Here is a 13,810-nt window from a genome sequence, read left to right as displayed (position 1 = left end):
AAAGGGGGGTTGTGATACCTGAACTGAGCTTCCCACCATTCAGTGGTGAGGGAGGGACCAGTAAATCACATAAAGAGATGCATAGAAGGCCACTGTAATTGTGCAACTGTCCACAAGATTCAGCTTCTGTGGCTATTGGTCTCAAAAATGCTCAATCTTAAACATTAAAGTCACTCTTGCAATTGACTGGACAACTTATCCCTGTTTCCAAAGTCCTGCAAGCCTCACTATTAGATGCTACATAGGAAAGAGGCAGTCTTATGCCAGGTTGCTGCTAACATGCTATTGTTCTCATGCTTGTTCCTTCAGAAAGGTAGTATTCACTCCCAAGAAGCAAAATGTACTTGCTATAACAATAAAGTTACGTGCACAGTTACTTTACACCTATTCTGTAGTAGTATAGAACCATGTTATGGTGATTTAACACGTCTTCCCTGCTTGTGGGTGGGCCTCTTCTAGCATTCAACATTTGAAGGCTGAGGGCACAATCCTAACCCCTAATGTCAGTGCTTTCCAGCACTGACATAAGGGCAACGAAGCTCTGAGGTAAGGGAACAAACATTCCCTTACTTTGAGGAGGCCTCTGTGAGTGACACCCAACTGCAGGATGCAGCACATCTCATTGGTACCACTATGCCAGTGCTGGAAAGCACCGACATAAGGGGTTAGGATTGCACCCTAAGAGACAGACCAACTGATGCACACAACTTCTACAGTAAGGCTATGGAGACTGTATGCATAGTCCAGCATTAAAAGACTGATTCTTTAGAAGTAGGGGAGAAAAAGATGCTCATGCAACCTCCACTGTCTGGACTCAGGGCTCAGTGCTATTCACTGCTTAGTGTGGAGATTGGCAATCAAGACAGTGCACATGTGCTCTTTAACACAACAAGAAGGAAGAGACCCGGTAGCCCTTTAAATGTCAGTAGAAAATGGCACCAACAGCATAATCAAGGAGCAGTAAAGTCAAGAAGAACTGGGGGTTGGCAAATGTCACAAGAACTTATTCACCTGATAGTTACACCCAACATTTCAGGCTTGGGCAGGTAATCCAAATGGTTAGTTCTGGGGTGCTGTCTGGAAATGGTTTTGGCCTGGGTGAGGGTTAATAAACTGAAATTAAATCAGGACAAGACAGAGTTCCTCTTGATACAGAAGGCTGCTATACAGATACTAGATCTGCAGCTTGCTCTATATAGGGCAGAACCTCTGAAAGAGCAGTTTCACAGCCTGGGAGTCCTCCTGGATCCTCCGCTGTCCCTGGATGCTCAGGTAGTGTCTGTGGCCAGATGGGCCTTTGCTCAGCTTCAGCTGGCACGCTGGTTGAGGTTGTACCTGAATCAATTGGATCTGGATCTGGTGGTCAATACCATAGAAAAGCGGTTCCCAAAGTCCTACTCAGACTATGGGACCGAAGTAGGTTTTTGCAGGGGAGGGGGGATCGTGCCCCTGCAAAATTCCCAGGATTGTGCCGCTGCCATCTCCCCGCCCCACCCCGGCTGAGTGCTTTCCTGGTTGGTGGATTGCAACCCATCTGTTTGGGAACCACTGGCCTAGTGACATCTCGTTTAGACTACTATAATGCACTCTGTGTGGAGTTACCCTTGAAAACAGTTTGGAAGTTGCAGAGAATGCAGTGGCTCAGTTGATCACCGGGGCTTGGTGTGCAGTTTGCTACACCGCTGCTCCAACAGCTGTACTGGTTGCTCGTTCCTTGCCAAACCCAATTCAATGTGTGGTAATGACCATTAAAGCACTATGCAGCATAGGACTAAGGTACCTCACAGACAGGCCTTCCCCATATCTCCCCTAAGATCAGGGAGGGCTCTTCTTAGGATACTACTGTCATCTGAAGTGAAGAAGATTGCATCAAGGAGCGCGGCCTTTTGGTTGTGGTACTTTGTCTCTGGAATCAGATACCAAAGACTTGAGGGCAGCCCCTGGATTACATGACTTCCAGCAGGTTTAAAGATCTATTTGTACTGCTTGGCTTTCGAGAAGTGAGAAACTACCTAGGGCCCCTTTTTAATTCCTGTTGCTGCTTTATATTATCTTTGAGCTGTGTTTCATCTCAATCTGCTCTGTATCATTTCAATTAACTATTTAAATTGGTTTTTAATGTTTTTATTTGGATGTTTTACCTTCTTGCTGTACACTGCTTTGAGTATTAGAAAAAGAGTATATATCTTTTAAATAGACAGAAATATCATCTAACAGTCAGAAAAAAACCTCAAAAGTAAAATCTTCGCATTTTTTATTATGTCTGTAAGCTCCTAGAAAATTACCTATAAGGAAACTCAAGAAGCAAATCTCCACAAATTTACAAGAACAGAGCTAATGCTGAATTGCATTCATTTCAGTTTCAACAACAACAACAAACCAAACCATATATGAACGCAATCTCTCTCATGTTCAGAATAATGCGAGTTCACTTCCAGGTCATTCTATACATGGAAAGGTACTTAACTGGCTAGCTCACACATGGAAACCAGCAGCAGGAGTTATTTCAATGAAGGCCAAAGTCCAGCTGAGTTCTTTTATATCCAAGCACTGCCTCAAGATTACACAGCTCCGCCTCTCAAGCAAAGTTGCAATTAATACAAAGGGGTGGTGTTCTGAGTTGGAGCTATCCTTGAATTGCTTTTGACAAAAAGGCTCAATGTGCATATTGCAGTCATAGGATAAGGTCCCCTTATGGATTAGTATCTTGTTGAACAACAGGAAGCAGGGGGGAGGGGGGAGAAAATTCCTGATTTCTCCCTATTTTCACCTTTCTATCATTTATCCTGTATGGATGCAATCAGCATCTTAACAGTATTGCCAAGTCATTTGGGTACAGTAGCCTTATTTCCTCTATTGTTGTTTGATCCTCTTCTTTTCCAACTGACTAGCAAGCAAGGGACTTAATTTTGAGTCAAGAAATCATGATTTCATAAAATCATGGGCCATGAAGTCCATCTGATACCCTGAAAGCACAAAAGTCTTGGGGCTCAGGTAACCCCCTCCCACAGTTAAATTTAAGATGACCAGATATGATAAAAAAGGTCCCCCATAGTTCCTTGTACAGCTGCCCTGGTCTCTTATCCAGAGTATCAGATGAACTGAAAAGGTCAGCCTCCAAAATGGGACCAAGATCATGGACTAGTCTTAAGCACCTAGGAGTAGGGAAAATACTCAGAAAGATGCATTTTTGTTTCAATTTATTTCAGCACACCTCTGTGCCTACTTTTAGCCCAACACATTGCTACTAGTGCAGCTGCCGAATCTGGACAAGTGCCTTGTTTCTTCCCTTTCATTCCCTTTTCATTGTTTTAGTATATTTTCAGTGTATTTTAATAAATTTCTTTTGCTTTACTGTTTGCCTTGCCTCAGGAAGGAGCCACTGCTCCTTCTTCCTGGACCACCTGCCTTCAGTTGCCTGGTATTAAGGAGACTTCTGAATTCTGGGACTATCTGCTAACCCGGGAGAGAGGGTTTTCCTCCACCTGGAGTTCCCTAACTTTGGGTGGTGGCAGCAACTTTTGCTGCACCCAGGAAAGCACATTTGCAGCACCCAGGAAGAGGGAACATTGGTGCTGGGCCTGTGCTAAGATGCCCACAACAAGCCGCTGGCAGTAAGTAGCACCACTGGGTGGTGGTGCAGCTTTTCAGGGCGGGAAGGTGTTTCGGCGTGGGGGGTGGACAGGATGGGAAGGAGGGACTGGCCTGGGAGGGGATGGGACCAGTGGAGGAAGATGCCTCCGCTATGCCCACAAGCAAAGCCCCACATAGAGCTTCTCAAGTCTGCACCGGCAAAATAGCTGACGCAGACTCAAATAACCCCATTGTGGGATCTGGGGCTTTCCTCAGGATAAGGGGACAAAAGCCCCTTCCCCTCAAGGAGGTCTCTGGCAGCCTCCCTGGTGGTAGCCTTTTTGGTGTTGCTGCACCAAGCAGCGCCGGTGAAGATAGAATTGTGCTGCCTGACAAACTAGCTCTAGAAAGTCCTGAACCATGATCCGCACAGGTACAAAACCCATAGGTATGACTGCAGAGAGACCAGAGTAAACTTTTCCTCTTTCTCCCATAATACTAGAACCTAATCACCAATTGGAAACTGACCAGAAATAGATTAAAGAGAGACCAAAAAAAGTGCTTTACACAGTGCGTAACTGATTACTGAAATTCACTGCTGCAAGATATGACAATGATCACTGTCTTAGATTGCTTTAAGAGAGAATTGGACTAATTGACAGCTACTGATAGACCTAAAGCCATAAGTGCTGAATGGAACCTCCAGATTTCAGCATGGTCTGATCCAGCAGAGCTCTTCTTATGCCTTTGACTTTTCAGTTACGAGGGTTGCCCAGAAAGTAATGCACCACATTTTTTTCTCAGCCTACAGTAATGGTACGAATGCGAAACTTTAGATATACATTATTTGAATTTTCAGGAGTGCGCACACAAATTTTTGGGTTCTTCAGACAGATAGCGTAGCTGCAGCAGTGTTTCGAAATTGCGTCTATAAGTGATGTACGTTACAAGCAGCGTGTCGTCATTGAATTTCTCACTGCAGAGAAAGAAACTGTTGGGAACATTCACAAATGTTTGTGTACAGTTTATGGAGAATCTGCAGTCGACAGAAGTACAGTTAGTCGCTGGGCACAGAGGGTGAGGCCATTAGAAGGCGGTTTGGCAGAGCTCCAAGATTTGCAGCGTTCGGGGCGGCCATCCATGGCTGTCACACCTGACAAGACGCAGCTTGCTGATGTGCTCATTCGCAAGGACCGACGCATAATGACTAGGCAGTTGGCGCTAAAGCTGTCAATCAGCAAAGGAAGTGTGGATGCAATCATCCGTGCTCTTGATTACTCAAAAGTGTGTGCACGATGGGTTCCGCGCTGTCTTACGGTGGACCACAAATCTCTCAGAAAAAACATTTCTTCTGAGTTGCTGAAACGTTTTGAAGATGAGGGGGAAGCGTTCTTGTCCAGGATTGTGACAGGTGATGAAACCTGGGTTCACCATTTTGAGCCCGAAACAAAACAACAGTCGATGGAATGGCGTCATCCTCAATCTCCACAGAAGAAAAAATTCAAAGCAACTGCTCCCGCCGGTAAGGTCATGAGCACTGTGTTTTGGGACTGTGAGGGCGTCATACTCATTGATGTGATGCCAAGAGGCAGCACCATTAATTCTGAAGCTTATGTGAAGACATTAACCAAACTCAAGAAGCCCTTCCAGCGACTTCGGCGCCATAACAACCCAGGTGAATGTTTGATTCAACATGATAACGCTCGGCCTCACACAAGTTTGAGGACTTCAGAACACATCACTAAACAGGGTTGGACTGTGTTACCCCATCCACCCTACAGCCCTGACCTAGGTCCCTCAGACTTCCACTTGTTTGGGCCATTAAAGGATGCCATTCGCGGAAGACATTTTGAGGATGACGAAGACGTGATTCACACAGTGCAGAAATGGCTTTGTGACCAGAACAAGGAGTAGTACCGACAGGGCATACATGCCCTTGTGTCTCGCTGGAGGAAGGCCATAGAACTGGACGGAGATTACATGGAAAAATAGGGAGTGTAGAAGAAACATCATTCTTTCTTGTGTGTAAGTTTCATTGTGTTCAATAAATAATTGTTGAAGAAAAAAATGTGGTGCATTACTTTCTGGGCGACCCTCGTATAAAAGTGTTCTTCCTGGTTTGCAGGCTGAAGCAAATCAAAGGATTTGAGATATCACTACCAGGTTTGGTCTAGTAACTCCTGCCCTTTTCAGAGAAGTCTACAGTATGTTTTCCCTCACAATGGTCTGGTTGAGATAATCTAGTAACTCCTTCCCTTTTCAGAAAAGTCTACAGTAAATTTTCCCTCACACTGGTCTGGTTGAGTTACTGCAACAAACAATATTTTTTTATCATAAATACAAGCCAAAGAAGCACTGAGCCCACACATTCCCTCTAACCCTTCCTTGCAAAGGAATCCTAGTTTGTTAAATCACAGCTCTGTGTGCCTCCTGCTCCCTGGTACAGACATCATAATCAGTAAGTCACCACCCCTGTGTTCAGATAGCATCCTCAGCTGCGGTTTAACAGGATCCTCCATCACAGCTCTTTGTCCAAGCTGGGGGGGGGGGGAGTACACAGATGTAAAGCTCTTTAGGCTCACATTAATCATTGTCATCACCAGGACCACTTTAATTTTGGTGGGATTAGGAGCTATGACACCTGCTGGGAATGTGATTCTGGAGCAATATATTTTTTCAGAATGCTATGTGCCAAAACTAGCTCACTTAAACTTTCCATTGTCTCCTGGTTTAGTATGAAGATGCCTAGAATATGGTTTACCAGATTGCATAAACAAACTTAACAGCAAACCCCTCATAGCCCTGTGTATTCTCACTAATGACTACAACATAAATATTGCAGATATAGTACAGGGGGTCCCCTTGTTATTCCAGTTGGTGACACTACTACCAAAACTGACAACACTGTAATAAATAATGATGTCCATTTTAAAAGCCTGGAGAATGTCAGAAGAACTCACAAGTCCAGCAATGGCAAAATCTAAGTATCAGAGATGCCAGAGAGCTCAGAATGCAAAGATATTCAGATGGGTCTGTACCAGTAAAGGATGCAACCACAGTTGGTTGAAACTACGGGTACAAGTCCCATGGATATGACGGACCAACTTACTCAAGAAAAGTATTTTAGATACTGCAACCAAACAACACCATGCTACATTTATTAACAGAACTACTATTATTATCTCTTCCATTTCCTAAATACTAGCATGAATTCTCTCTGACAGACCTCCTCTCTTCCAGTCCATCTCTCCAAAGGGTGACCAAGCATGGGAAATCCAGTCACTTTTTAAAAGTCATGGATGAACAAGTAATTGCAGCATCTATAACTACACTAAGGCTACACTCCTATAGACATTTTCCTAGGAATAAGCCTTATTGAACACAGTGGCGTTTATTTCCAAGTAAACATGTATAGAACCGGGCTGTCACTGAACTCTGGTGAAATGTTTTAGCACAATAACTCAACAAAACCAGTAGTTTACTGCAGAAGCAAAAAAGCTAAAGACGCAGATTGGATGTCTTCAGAATGCATGAGAAATACAATTACAAATAAGATGAAGAAATACTGCCTCATCTTCAGGAAAAAGAAAAATCTGAAGTTAAATTATTTCTAGAAAAAACAGCCCCAGATAAAATCTCTCTCCATAACCTCTACATTAACATTGTATGGATCAAATATAATAAGATGTAAGAGTGATAAATGTGATATATCTGTGTGAGTACTGAACTCAAAAGTTGTTGAAAGGGGTTGACTGCCTATACCAGTGAAGGCAAACCTATGACATGAGTGTCAAAGTTGACATGCCCTGATGTTTTGGGTGACACATCAGCATCCACCATCAACTATTCTCCCTATTTGAGTTACCAAAGAAACATATTGAATAAAATATAAGAAAAATGAGACCCTGCACCCAGGGCTGGCTTTAACCCAATTTAGCTGACTGCACCAAATTGGTCCCTACCCCGATGGTGCCTACACTAGGATTGTGGCATGAGATCATCAACAAGCCACTGGCTGGCACTTCCAGCACATTGCTTGCCTGCCCCTGAGTTTGCCCTGGAGACTATTAAAGTACAGGGTGCACATTTGATAGTTTCCTCAGTTCCCACCTTCACTTTCGCACCCTCTTACCCTCTCCTGCGCATGCACTTGCGCAGCAAATGGCCAGCAAATGCCGCTGCTACAGACCTGCCAGAAGCTTCCCACCTCTTCCCCCCCCCCCACTCAATCCTCTGAGCAAAGAGAAACAGTGTGAAGGAGGGAGGGAAGTTGTACATGATGCTCCGGTAAGTAAAGGGAAATGGAGCTCAGGTGCCTGTTCTCCTTTAGTCACAGTGGGACGGTGTCCACCTATCTGCCTACTTACGGAAGCTCCATGAGTAGCCTCTCTTCCCCAATACTTCTGTTTGAAGTAAACAGGAGTAGCATGTGCTTCATTTCAGAGAGAAGCAGCATAAAGAATTATTTCTCTTTTGTTTGAGAGGGAGGGTCAAACAGCAGAGTCAAGTTAAGCATTTCCCAAATTTTTGACACACCAAGCCCAAAAGGTTCATCATCACTGGCCTATATGAACTCTCCTCTTATATGACATGTTCCCCCAAAATGCCAGAGATTAGTATTTGTGAAAGAAAGATACTAATCAAAAAGATTAGTATTTGTGAAAGCTTACAAAAACTCTGTTGTTGTACACTATTTTGGGCCTCAGCACAAAGCAACAGAGATTTCACACACACAAAATTTAACCCCTAACCAGATTAGGCACATAATCTATTTCTAAGAACAATCTCAATATATAATGTTTGAAAATACCAAATGAGACAGCAATTTAAAAGGATGCTTTCCAAAAATTATAAGAAAGCTGCCAGTCAAATATCAATGAAGTAGCCCTGCTGGATCAGATCAAAGGCCTAGCTCAGTGACCAACCAAATGCTACTAGGGATTCCACATGCAAGAGAGAAAGGCATATGGGCTCTTGCCATTATTCCCCTGCAACTGGTATTCAGAGGCATACTAATGCTGAACAGTGAGGTAGAATAGCATATAAAAAGGATCAAGAGATCTCTTGTGATAAAAATGACCGCCTTCATAGGAATTGTTTTAAAGCTTTGAAATATGCATAGATGAGTCCAAAACCCACCACAAAAAACCTTACCAGGGACTTTTACAAAAAGAAGGTATCCAACATGACACAAAAAATGATGGTCTACCATAATCCACAGATGTAAAGGACTGAGGTTGGCAAGAACAGAAAGGGCGAAGAGTCTAACACTAAATTATAAAAGTGAAACATATTGGGAAAAGACACCTATATTCTATTGTTCAGAACTTTTCATTTCAGAAAAGAAAAAAATTAAGCAAAGAGTCTAACATATATAATGTGGAAAAATGAAAAGAACACAGTTGCTTTTATCCAAGGTACAAAGCAAGAATTAAAAAAAGAACTTAGCGAACTTGTTTGAGACAAGCAAAATACAAGTACGTGTCTATGGTGCCAATAAGCAAGCACTAATGGAACCATAGAAATCACAGAATACTGGTATTTGCCTAGATAATTAGAGAATTAAGTTGCTAAGATCAAGATTTATGTACATTTTAAACTTTCAGATTATTAATTTCTCTATTTTCTGTGTTCCTGTAGAAGGATCTTCAACAAGCTACTGGACTGGGCAAAACATTAGCCTGATCTAGCAAAGAACTTCAACATTACATTAAAATTTCCATGAGTTCATGATCTCTTTATAAACTACATGCAAACACTTAATATTTTTCCTCACTTGCTTTCTCCATATGACACAGAACAATGAATAATTCACCTTACATTTTAAAAGATAATATTAGGTACTTCTATGAATGCTTGCTGTTCAATAATCATTTTTGTTGTTCCATAATCACTCTCAACACTTGTGTTTTCTTTTTGCAGGCACAGCACACCACAAACATTTCTAGGTGCCGATTTCACACTAGACAAGTGGTTCCCCAACCTGGGGCATGCAAAAAAAAAAAGCAATAACGGTGGGGAAAGGTACATACATCAACGTATGACAAGATGCAAATCAGAACTTGTGAAATTCATTCAAAATGACAAATGGTGCTGTGGTTTTTCTTCATTATTTAACCTTGAGAAAAGCCCACATTCCCTCGCTTTATTTTGGCACATGGTGGCCAAATAGCCCCTCCCTAAACAGTGTGTTGCAAATATGTGCACATGCACAGAGGTGTGCCCCTTCCCAGGTTCAGCTCTCCATCTCCTCTGCTTCACAAACATTTGAGTGTTGTCAGGCCGATACCTGTGTGAGTGGTAAGTGGACACTTCAGTCAGTCCAGTGAGCAGTGTTCAGTGAGCAAGTTCCTCCACTATGTATTGTAGTTTGACATCATTTTAAGTTTTAAATTAAATTTTTCAATTCATGTATTATCAGATATGGATCAATGGTTGAAAACCAGCTTTTTAATCCCATTATTGGGCCATTTATTTATAGCACTGATTCCCAACCTGTGGTCTGTGGACCACAAGTGGTCCACAAGACCCTGAGAAGTGGTCCACAAGATTTCTGGGGGGGGGGGACTTCTGATCCAGTGTCTCACTGAGCAAGCAGTCTCCCACAGACCACCAATGAAGGCAAAGAATTGAATGCCCACAACCATAACCACTGAAGTGTCAGCTGTGGCTATGGGCAGTCCATCCTGCCCTCTCTGTGGAGGAGTGCTTGGGGGACAGACCCCAAGAGTGTGCGGAGACCAGACTACCCACAGCCACATGTGGTCCACAATGATTCCAACTTCTGCCCCAGTGGTCCACGAGTTCCTAAAGGTTGGGAACCACTGATTTACAGTTACAACATACATTTGAAATAACAGCAACCACATTGATTACAAATATTTTGCTAATATGAAGGGTACAATTTATGGAAATGGGCTGCCAAGTGGTTCACAACTGAAAAAAGGTTGGGAACCACTGCATTATATAGCTTAACAAGAAGAGGAAAGGATAATCATGTACCATCAACTCACAGATGAGTTTACCCCAAAAATCACTCTTTCAGGTTGCCATCTTCACTAATGCAGCTGACTCACATACAGTCAGTATAGATGACAGCACAATAGCCATGTGGCTTGCCTATGTTAGGCTTGCTGAATGGACAATATCCGACACTTAAATACCTTTAGTTGGGAGTTTGAAAAAAGTTCTCTCAAAATAGAGACTGTTGTTGCATGCATTTATATCTATTTATTTATAAACTGCTTTTCCAAAGTTCATTGCAACTAATATACTATCAGTGTTTTTACAGTGCTATGGTAATGTATTCTGAAGTGTGTTGCCTCCTGCTATTAACACAAAATAATAAAACTTTCTTTTGCTCTGCCACCTAGACTGCAAATCATTTTCACAAGTTCATCATTCCACTCTGGTTTTCACTGAACTGAATAGTGTGTCAGCTGCATATTTATCCACATTTCAAGTTGTATCTCTAGATCATTAAGGCTTGTTTATAAAGCATCAAGTAAGTGAAAGTTTTCAGAACTCAGTCTTCCCCCTGCCCTGCTCCATAAAGGACACTGTCAGCTGCCTTTCTATTCCTTGTTTCTTGTAAGTTTCCAACCCAAACAGGGCTCCTTCTTTTACCACAGAGTTCAGTTGGCATCCTTCAGTCTCGGAAGACCACGGTATCGCGCTCTGAATAGTGCTCTGGAACAGAGTGTCCTCTCCAATGCGCGAAGCCTGGGTAAAATAGGTATGGAGGATAGACTGTTACCCATGCAACAAATCCCCCCTCTCCACGTCACTGAAATGGTCCAATGGAAAGGCAGAAGCCAATACGGTTGGTTCCAGTGACGTCGCAGGAGTTGCCAGAACGTGACTGTGTTCAGCCATGAACTGCCTCAGGGACTCCGGCTCCAGATTTTGCCTGGAGGTTGACTCCTGAAGCCTTTTCCATAACTGGATGTAGCCACAAGGCAGTGGAGGTTTGGGATCAGAGTTTTCCTTCTCTCAGATGAGCTGCCTGACGAGTCCCATCTACCCTGTTTAGTCGCCTCTTACTACAAGTACAGCCAAACTGAGAGCCTATTCTTATCCCCGGCCCTCAGGGGATTACCACAGAAGGGAGTTTCCTATTCAACAGGATAAAACAGCTGCCATTCACCAATCAACAACTAACTGATAAATTGTACCTATTCACACCTCTGCTACCAAGCACAAAGGTAGTAGCCCAACTGACTCTGCCAGGTTTTCAAAATTAACTATGGTGAGGGAGAACAAACTGAAATTAAATCCTTGCAGGATCCTACTGCTCAGAAAACTTGTAGCTCCTTCATGGCTTTTCAGACTGTTCTGGATGGGGATGCACTCCACTTGAATGACCAAGCTTGCAGTGCGAGGCTATTACTAGATCCAGCCTTGCTTCTGCATTCCCAGAAGTGCTTGCTACAGCTAGAAGCGCCTTTGCCCAAGTTAGGCTGGTGTACCAACTGCATCCTTTCCTGGGTCAGTCAGATTTGGTTATACTGACCCATGCACTGATCCCACAGAAACTGGATTACAGTAAGGAACTCTACATGGAGATGCCCTAAAAACCGTAGTTAGCGTAGTTTTCTGCTGCCTGTGTTTTAAATGGTTTTCTTGCAGGTTTTAGTTGTTTTTTGTTACTGTGTTTTTATTTTTTTTTACATTCTTATATTGTGAATCACCTCAGGTAGTGCCCAAGGCAAGGTAGGAATGTCTTAAAATATATAAAATGAGAAGAATCAGGCAGAATAGCTCTGGCTGCTCTTAAGATCTGAAGAGCCTTTCAAGCACCAGAAGAGACAGGCAGCCAGGTCAGTAGGTTCCAGGAGATAAGGAGAGACAAACAGGTAGGGTCTCTATGCAGTTTTGGAAACATCTCAGTATTATTTTTCAGGGCATCTACTACTCCTGCATGAAGTTGATTTGGGAACTTCTAGGTATTATTTTTCAGGGCATCTACTCCTGCAAGAAGTTGAACAAGAAGTCACAATGCACCTGCACAATCAAGATCCAAGTGGTGTGGGATTTCCATATACACCACGTTGGATGACATGCGTAGACAACAGTGGCAAGACCACAAAAGCACGCTTCCATTCACAACTACATTCCCAACAAGAAGGCTACACATCTATGGGAAACCAGTGCATAACATCCCCTCAAAGAGAATTCTTAGGGCTACACGCTTGGGAACCTTGGATGAAGCGTTTTGTCTACACTTTAATAAATTTAGATGCCTTCTATGCAATCCCATGGGGGGGGGGAATGAAACATCATAACAGATTAGTTTGGAAGGCTGCATTTCCACAACTTTGCTGGACACTTCAGTGACTAGTAAAGCACCCCAAGGAGAAACCTCCCAAGTGTCCACCTGACAGAACCTGAAACAGAGAAGCCAAGCCAGAAAATGAGAAACTGTTTTGCACTGCAACGCACTGCAGCTGGAGAGGGACTACCCCAGCAAAGGGCTTCCACAGCCCTCTCCACCAACCCATCATAAACATTCTTCAGCAACGGCACACGGGAGCAGAGTTTCGCCCTTCCAGCCCCCTCAGAACACACACTAAACCAGCCCCCCTCGCACTCTTCAACACGCAACGCTCTGGTGGACAAGGGGAACCGTCAGGAATGCGACACCTGAAACCCGAGGCCCAAAGCAGCGAAGGAGCCTCCTGACGCCGCTCCCGCCGCCTACAAGCAGCAGCAGCAGCGCGGCCACTAGATAAGGGGTGGGGGTGGGGGTGGGGAGGGCTCCAGTTATCTCGGCCGGCGGAGAGCAAGACGGCCCCCTCCCCCCTCCAGAGTCCCAGCAGCAGTCCAGGCACCACCACCCGCCCAGTCCGCGGGGCTCACCGCCAGGTCCTGGGGCACAGCCCCGCTCATGGCCCGCACGGTCCCGCTCCTCCAGGCCCGGGAGGGCAGCGCAGGCCCAGGCTCCGGCCCCGCAGCCTCACCGCCGCCCGGCCCGGCCACCAGCAGCAGCAGCAGCCGCTTCCCCACCGGGGAGGACGTCGCGTCCGCCATCCCCGCCGGGCAGGAGCCCCTTCCGCGTCTTCGAGGCCAACGGTCGCCGACGGAGACCCCGAGCGAGCCAGCGACAGCCCTGCGCTGGGCCCCCCGAACACAGCCCGCCCTGGTCCCAGCGTGCCCCGCGCCAGCCTCTTCTGCGATCCCAGCATACCCCGCGCCTCCCCGACCCTCCCGTCTCGAGCTCCCAGCGTGCACCACACTC

At 44.6% G+C, this 13,810-nt stretch overlaps 1 protein-coding gene across 2 annotated transcripts in view; it reads right to left on the bottom strand.

Moving 5' to 3' along the window:
* KDM3B (lysine demethylase 3B) overlaps positions 1–13,707 on the bottom strand; it is a 63,115-nt gene extending 49,408 nt beyond the window's left edge. For both annotated transcript variants that reach the window (XM_066616047.1, XM_066616048.1), the window contains exon 1: positions 13,432–13,707. In XM_066616047.1, the coding sequence (XP_066472144.1) occupies positions 13,432–13,602 (171 nt within the window). In that variant the 5' untranslated portion in view covers positions 13,603–13,707. The remainder of the gene's footprint in view (positions 1–13,431) is intronic.
* Positions 13,708–13,810: the final 103 nt, after the last annotated feature.

This window comes from Tiliqua scincoides, chromosome 2 (assembly GCF_035046505.1).
Source record: "Tiliqua scincoides isolate rTilSci1 chromosome 2, rTilSci1.hap2, whole genome shotgun sequence".
NCBI classification, from domain to species: Eukaryota; Metazoa; Chordata; class Lepidosauria; order Squamata; family Scincidae; genus Tiliqua; species Tiliqua scincoides.
This window is presented reverse-complemented; position numbering and strand designations above follow the sequence as displayed.